At 42.2% G+C, this 7,548-nt stretch overlaps 1 protein-coding gene across 1 annotated transcript; it reads left to right on the top strand.

Moving 5' to 3' along the window:
- Positions 1 to 5,502: 5,502 nt before the first annotated feature.
- Positions 5,503 to 7,537, top strand: LOC140002361 (zinc finger CCCH domain-containing protein 11A-like). Its single transcript, XM_072036782.1, has 4 exons — positions 5,503 to 5,516; positions 6,296 to 6,432; positions 6,636 to 6,701; positions 7,221 to 7,537. The coding sequence occupies exons 1-4, from the start codon at positions 5,503 to 5,505 to the stop codon at positions 7,535 to 7,537; spliced, it is 534 nt and encodes a 177-aa protein (XP_071892883.1).
- Positions 7,538 to 7,548: the final 11 nt, after the last annotated feature.

Raw genomic sequence — 7,548 nt, 5'->3', positions numbered from 1 at the left:
AGACAGAATTGTTATCGTCTTCACTGAGAAATACTTGGCTTCTCCCTTCTTTCCAGCTAAAGTCACTGCTCCATAAAAATTAGAAACTAAGACAAAAAAAGCAAACAAAAATACCCACAAACAAACCAAAAGCACTAATGAAAAGCTTAATAGTGGAAAAAAATAGTCATGTTGCCAATTCAGGGCTCAGAGTCTCAGAGAGCGTGGTGAAAGGTGACCCCCAGCGGGCTGCTGGAGGAAGCTGAGGCAGCGTTCAGCTCTAACCTTTGCCTTCTTGGCTGGCATCTTTGCACTCCTGCTGTCAGTGGGTGTTGAGTGTCCTTCCCCCCAGCCTCAGAACGTGCCCTCAGATGTAGGCAGCGTTTAGCAGCTAGAATTCACTCAAATATAGAGTACAAATCATGCGTTTTCTGCTTTTGCTTTGGAACTCCTAGCTTGAGGTTTTCCTGCAGGCCATGAGGTTTCTTGCAGCAGCAGGGATGAGTTCTGTTAGCAAGAGGCTGTTCTGTGCTTCGACTGTGGGAAGACGAATGGTTACCTGTGCACCGTTAAATAGAACTTGACACCTAGCACACCGCACTTGCAGCCTGTGGGGTGCTTTAACAAGCAGGTAAGTCAGCAGAGGCTGTTTTGCAGCCGGGGTGATGCTGGGTGATTAAAAAGCAGGGGCAGAACAAGGAGTTTCTGGTGTTCATTCTTGCTTGTCATCTGACTCTTCACTTCCACTGTTCTTTAAAAAAAAAACAAAAACAAACAAAAAAAAAAAAAAACAAGGGGCAAGCATCTTAACATCTTTATTATAAATGGAAGGCACAAAACAAGCCAGCAACAGAGACTGTCCAAGAGAAATACGTGGTGCTTTATAAACAAACAAGGAAGTACCCTTAGGCGGGTGTGATAATCCTCCTCTAACGCGTTTTTGGAGTGCAAAAATAGATTTGTTCCTTTCTTGCTCTTCTCTCCAGGACAGAGGCAGAATAGCCAACTGCAAAGTTAGACCAGGGAGGTCAGTTTGTTCCATACTGAGAAAGACAAGCCTGTAAAACAAACTAGACAGATTTTCTTGGTACTATTTATCTTCCTTCAGCAAAGGCAAAGCTTATGCCACTTTTTGGTGTGTATTTCCAGAATTTGGGAAAAAGGCTTTGCTCTCTTCGAGAGACTGATAACTTGATTTGATTAACTGAAGAAAGCTGGAAAACTGTTCGTTCCTCATTATTTTTCACTTGTTACTTTCTTTAGGGTTACTTTTAAAAAGAAGATTTCCCTGCTCACAAGCCAGTAGAAGACTTTCAGCCCAAGCAAGGGTGAAGACAGCTCTCTCCAAGAGCAGAGGAAGTCCCTGTGGAGAGAACCCGAGCTTGTTAGCAGAACTCGTCGGCATGTCTAAACAAGGAGACGATTGCTACTTCTATTTCTATTCTACCTGTACCAAGGTATGGCTGGCTTTCCTTTGCTTTGCTTTTTTTCCCCATTTTTTTCAGGAAGGAGTAGATTAGGAGGAGGAAGCACACTGGTCTTTGGTTAACTTGAGAACCAGATAGATTCTGAATTCAGTTGTAGCAACATTAGGCAGCAGCATGGCCATTTTTGAGGCTGTACTCTATTTTCCTTGTTGGTTTCCTTTTGGTTCCAGGGAGACAAATGTGCCTACTGCCACTGTGAAGCTGCTCTGGGCAATGAGACGGTCTGCAAGCTGTGGCAGGAGGGTCGTTGTTTCAGGAACGTCTGCCGATTCAGACACATGGAAATTGACGTGAGTGCCTAACGATGTGTTCTCAAAATAAATCAACGAAAGCCTTTTTCAGTGCCGTAGGTATACTGATTGTGCTTTTGCAGGATAGATTTGTTTGCTTCCAAATCATACTGGTTTCTGTTACCAAGAGAGGGGGTGGGAGGAAGCAGAGGGAAATAAAATCAATGCCTTAGGTGTGTCTTAGCAAGATATATGTATATATTTTTTTATTAGATGCTGACAGTCTTCTCAACAGATGCAGAATAGCTGTTAAATAGACTGCTAAAACCTGCTGGAGCAGGGGGGTAATAAACAGGCTGTTCTATCCTCATGGGAGCAGGCTTGATAATGAACTATCAGGTCTCTTCTGACCCACAGTCCTTCAGATAACGCTGTTCTAGCTGCCTGGGGTAGGAAGTGGGGAAAGTTAAAGGTGCAGAAGAACTAAGTCTCCAAGAAGTAGTTCTAGACAGGGTTAACCTAGGCAATTTCGGATGTTCTTTTTCCCTCTGAATAATCCTAGTATAATCCTAGGTGTATTAGTTTAACCCACCCTCAACTGATGTCTGAGAGTGCCTGTCTTCTCAAACTGAATGATGACAAATCTAAATGTGCATAGTGGTTGCAGCTTATGCAAACTTTGTGAATATGCCCAGAAATACTACACTTAACTGAGAAACTGACCTTTGGAATGATGTTTCAGCACTGTGTTGTGACAGCTGTCATGATCTGGAGCTGCGCATCTCTTTGCAAGCCTCAGGCGCATGTTATCACGAGCTTTTCTTTCTTTCTGTCTTCAGAAAAAGCGCAGTGAGATTCCTTGCTACTGGGAGAAGCAGCCGGGAGGCTGTCAGAAAGCCAACTGTGCTTTTCATCATGCAAAGGGACGTTACATCGATGGACAATTCTTCCCACCAAGCAAGAGTGAGTTTAGGTCCTTTTTCTTGAAGCGCTGAAGACTTAATTTGGAGTATTACTTAGTGGGTGCCAATCCTGTAGGGGCCATCAGGTAACTGTTCATTTGTGAGTGCAGGAAAAGGTCTGCAGTCATAGGTGGTCAGTTAAACCGAGTGTACTGCTGGTGTTTGTTTTCTGCTTTCGTGCTCAGCTTCTCTTTGCTTTGTGTGATGTTTGCCTTGCAGTTTGCTTCCTGTTGTTTCATCTTTTGCTGGGTGGTAGGGAGATGTGTTGTTGTTCGAAGGGAAGTCATTGTTCCCGGTGTAAACAGTGATGGGATGGGCAAAAGGAGATGCTGAATTCGTTGTCTGTGCGGGTTATCTGCCTTTCCTACCATCTCTTTGCATTGTGGTCAAAGTTTTAAACTGCCATATTACCGATGATCCTCCTCTTCCTCTAGCTACCCTGCTAAGTCCGCCTGAGTCTGCGGACGATGATTTGAAAGTGGCTCAGATGTCACTGCAGCAAAAGAAACTTTCTGTCCAGTCAAATCCCTCTCCACAGCTAAGGGGGTGATGAAAGTGGAAAACTCTGAAAATGTCCCAAGCCCTACACACCCTCCAGTTGTAATCAGTGCTGCAGATGATGATGAAGATGATGATGGTGAGCATGTGTTGGTTCTTGGAAGGAATTTGTGCTGTAAATGATTGTGTAGATCTTTGGTTCTTGAAGGAATTTGTGCTGTAAATGAATGTGTTAAATCTTTGGTTCTTGAAGGAATTTGTGCTGTAAATGAATGTGTTAAATCTTTGGTTCTTGAAGGCATTTGTGCTGTAAATGAATGTGTTAAATCTTTGGTTCTTGAAGGAATTTGTGCTGTAAATGAATGTGTTAAATCTTTGGTTCTTGAAGGCATTTGTGCTGTAAATGAATGTGTTAAATCTTTGGTTCTTGAAGGCATTTGTGCTGTAAATGAATGTGTTAAATCTTTGGTTCTTGAAGGAATTTGTGCTGTAAATGAATGTGTTAAATCTTTGGTTCTTGAAGGCATTTGTGCTGTAAATGATTGTGTAAATCTTTGGTTCTTGAAGGAATCTGTGCTGTAAATGAATGTATAAATCACAGATGACCTGAGGTCTGACTAGCGATAGGGCAGGCGGTCTGGCCAGGTCACTGGTGGCTTTGTCTGGCAGTCAGTGGACAGAACCTGAAACGTTGGAGGAAAGCTTAGAACCACTCCTGGCTTTAGCTGGTCTGTTGTGTAAAGTTCTGTGTGAAACTAGGAAGGAAATTTCTTTTTTCTGTCTGAAGAGCAATGTGTTGTGTAGTAGTTAAAGCTGCAGAGAGAATCTAGAGTCCTAGATGTTTTGTCCTAGTGTATTCTACTTAGGAGTTCATCAGGTCAGTGTAGCTGTTTAAAAAAACAAAACAAACAAAAACAAACAAACAAAACAGCAACAAAGTTTTTTATATGAACCATGGGCTGAAGTGTCACTGCATGAGCTACGTAATCATGAACAATCTGGTCTATGCATAACTGAATAGATTTTTCCCCTTCAGACCAACTTTCTGAGGAAGGAGAAGAAACTAAAACTCCCGTCCAGCAACCAGCTGCGGAAGGCAAAAATGGATTACGGGTGATTTCCACTCGCAAAGGCAGTTCTCCTGCTACTAAACAAGGTATTCCAGCACCTTAGTAGGATAAATCAGAAGAACTTGACAGTGAAGTCAAAAGCAGTGTGGTGTAAAAACACAACAAAATGTAGGGGTGCTGAATGGACTCGGTTATTTCCATGATCTCATTTCTGCCATTAATACCATCATGTGCCCATTGGGTCAGAAAGGTGAACTCCTTTTCTTTACTTTTGGAGAACAAACCAGGGCCACAGCATGGAGTTGAAATGGCTGCACGTGCAGCCTTGCAACCACTGTTGATAAGCCATATCTAACGATAGAGGGATCTAATATGGTGTAAATGGATTAAAGTTAAAACTACATTTTTAAGCCTGAAGGATGAAAGGAGGGGCAAAATGCCATTGGTTCTAGGGCTCTTTCACTTGTGAGGAGTGTTGACAGGCTTTATTCTAAATACTTCAGAAAGTTCCTGAGCGCTAAGAAGCCTGAGGACCTGTGGTCCTCCGTGAGTGCCTCTAAGCCTGTCTCATGAACTGTTTCCTGTTTTCAGAGGGCAATCTGAATTTTGGAATAAAAACACTTGAGGAAATCAAATCGCAGAAGATGAAGGAAAAAAATAAAAGACATGGTGGTGAGTTAATATGCCCTACTTTCTGATCCTGTTCACGGCAGGTGATGGTGCCTGGGAGCTGCTTGAGGGACAGACTTCCATTTTTAGCTGGGGGCATCAAGCAACCTGATTCTCAGCCAGCTGGTATTCTAAATGGGAGTTCAAAGGGCAACCAGAGGCAAATTAGTCACCTCTCTTATTTACATGCTCTGCTTGCTGTATTTTTGACAGTAACAAATAATTTAAAGTTTTTTGTTCTTTGTGATAGTTTTTTATGCTGGGTAAACTTCCTTATGTTTTGGTTGCTCTGAACAGAAGGTTCTTCAAGATCTTCTCTTCGTCCCGTTGATTCTATGATTTTTCCTGCTCCAGAAAAGGAAAATGTCCGGACAGTGGTGAGAACTGTGACACTGTCTTCCAAGAAATGTAGTAAGGAATGCTTTTGTTTTGATTTCATTACTCCTAAACTGGAGGGTTAAGCAATAATTAAAACAATTCACCCGTGTTAGCCTTCTGGTGCTGCCTTCTGTTCAAAACGTGCTTTTATGCTTCAAGTCCCTGGTTGTACTGGAAAGATTTGGTGCTCAGGTTAAGTGCAGTGGCAGGAGAAAAAAAAAGTGTCAGTATGCAAATAGGGGGGTAACTGAAAAACAGAAGAGTAACGAGAAGAAAGAGCTGTAGAAGACAGTGCTATATAAGAAGCAATTTCTGAAGCATTAAAGAGGCTGACAGTGGCAGGTGTGGACACAGTATGACAGGAGTTTGTGTATAAATTGTTTAGAGCTGTGCAAATGCCTTTGAAAGGGAAAAAAGTGTGGAAGTACTTTTACTCGTAGACATTCACCTTAGAAAGGACTATTTCTCAGCATTTGTACCTAATAATATTCTGCTTGCTTATGCAGCTTTGTTCTGCACAAAGTATAGCTGTCAAGCAGACTCAGATTCACTCTCTACTATCTCAGCTGGAATTTGAAGCAAGCACTGAGACTCTTAATATTTTTTTCTATGTTAATTATAGTTAAAATATGAGTTTATGTGGTTTAGCTGTCAAAACAGTGTCTGACTGGGTTTTTTTTGGACATGGGCTACTGGTTTCTGTGAAATAGAAAAAAAATTCCCTTTTGTTTTAGGGGAGGAACCTGTGGTTCGACTAGATCTTGCTGCTAGACAAGGAAAACGGAAAGCCTCCGCGGGTAAGAACTTTTTATGAGCTGTTAAGTAGGTGCTGCCTTCTATATATGACTGCATTAAAGAGTATTTTTGAGGTATGAAAGGAAAATACATTGCAGTGGAGATCTGTGTTGACTGCAGAAATGGCAAAAAAAAAAAAATCATTTAGCAGCTGAAAGGCAATTCTATGAAAATACGCTTGAAAAATAGAAGCTTATTGTTGACTGTTCTCAAACCTTCCTGCAAAGAAAAGTTCTTACAATACTCCTTGTTTTCTCTGAAGACGATGTAAGCACCGTTCCAGTGAAGTGCAGCCTTGCTGAAAGGCTGGGGAAGAAGGTAGAGGCTCCAGGAAATGCTGACAAAGCACCCAAGAGAGATCCAGGTACTAAACGGGCATCTGGATTGGATTCCTGGGTTTTGCATTTAGTCTTTCTGTTTGTCCTTTTCCAGTGATGTTTCTTTTTGCATGTTGGCTGAGGTTGTAATCACTGGGATTCAAAGTTCCCTTTCCTGTCTTGTTTTGAACTGTGAACCTGAAGTTGACATTATGCAGCCTCCCTAATTCGTTCTGTTTCTGTTTTGCAGTTCAAGTTGCCAAGTCTCTGAAGGACAGGCTGGGATTACCTCCTAAACAGACCAGCACTGAGAGAGGTAACAGCTAGATATTAAATATGCTTTCTCCTCCTTCCTTTCCATGAACTTGGACTGCTTTCATCCATCCCTAAAAACTAATTTAAACGAAAACAAAGAACTGATGCCTCTTGCTTGAGTGCTGAAGCTCTTCTGACAGCCACTATCAGAAATCTGGCTCTAGGTGTGTGTTTATTTTCTACTTGTGCCTTGTCAAGGTTTTTAGCTGCTTCTGTGAACCGTTACGTACCATTAGAATAGAACCACTGCCAGGAGCAGGAATTTGAAATGCAGTCTGAAAAAGTACTAAAGTAAAGCAGCATTTCTGTGTAGCAGTTCTCTCTGGATAGGGCTGGTCTTCAAAATACAAGTGGCTCAGAGGAGGAGGAGAATGTTGTTCTAAGGATATTGTTCTAAGATGCATTATTGGGAACACTCAAGATTAGTTTTCCTTAGTGCTCTGACAAATTTTGGAGACTTAAAATATTGCTGGACTCTCTTTAAATGTCGGTGCTTTTCCTCATTTCTTGATGATGACAGGGAAGGCTGCTAAGCCGATGGGAGAGATCCGTGTGAAAACACTGGAGGAAATCCGTCGTGAGAAAGCTCTTCAGAGACGCGAAACTCAAGCCAAAGGCGAGGCTGAAGGGCATGGTAAAACTGAAGATTCCAGCGCAGGGGCAAGACCTGCTCGTGCAGGTCGCATCAAAACTTTCTCTGAAGCCTTGTCTGAAAAAAAGAATAATCGCTTGGTAGAAGAGAAGAAAAAAGCAGGAGAATCCCATACCAAGAGCAAAATTCAGGGTGAGTCCAAGAAGCAGCTCGCTCTGTCCGGGCGAATGGATTGCACATTGTAGCCTTTCTCTCT

Source organism: Anas platyrhynchos, chromosome 4, assembly GCF_047663525.1.
Source record: "Anas platyrhynchos isolate ZD024472 breed Pekin duck chromosome 4, IASCAAS_PekinDuck_T2T, whole genome shotgun sequence".
Taxonomy (NCBI): domain Eukaryota; kingdom Metazoa; phylum Chordata; class Aves; order Anseriformes; family Anatidae; genus Anas; species Anas platyrhynchos.
The sequence above is the reverse complement of the archived record's forward strand: the minus strand, read 5'-3'. Positions and strand labels throughout refer to the sequence as shown.

What these genes read in the sequence shown, in the direction of transcription:
- LOC140002361 (XM_072036782.1), top strand. An exon ending in AGCACCCAAGAGAGATCCAG is followed by an intron (nt 6,433 to 6,635) that starts GTACTAAACGGG and finishes TCTGTTTTGCAG; the next exon opens with TTCAAGTTGCCAAGTCTCTG. An exon ending in ACAGACCAGCACTGAGAGAG is followed by an intron (nt 6,702 to 7,220) that starts GTAACAGCTAGA and finishes TGATGATGACAG; the next exon opens with GGAAGGCTGCTAAGCCGATG.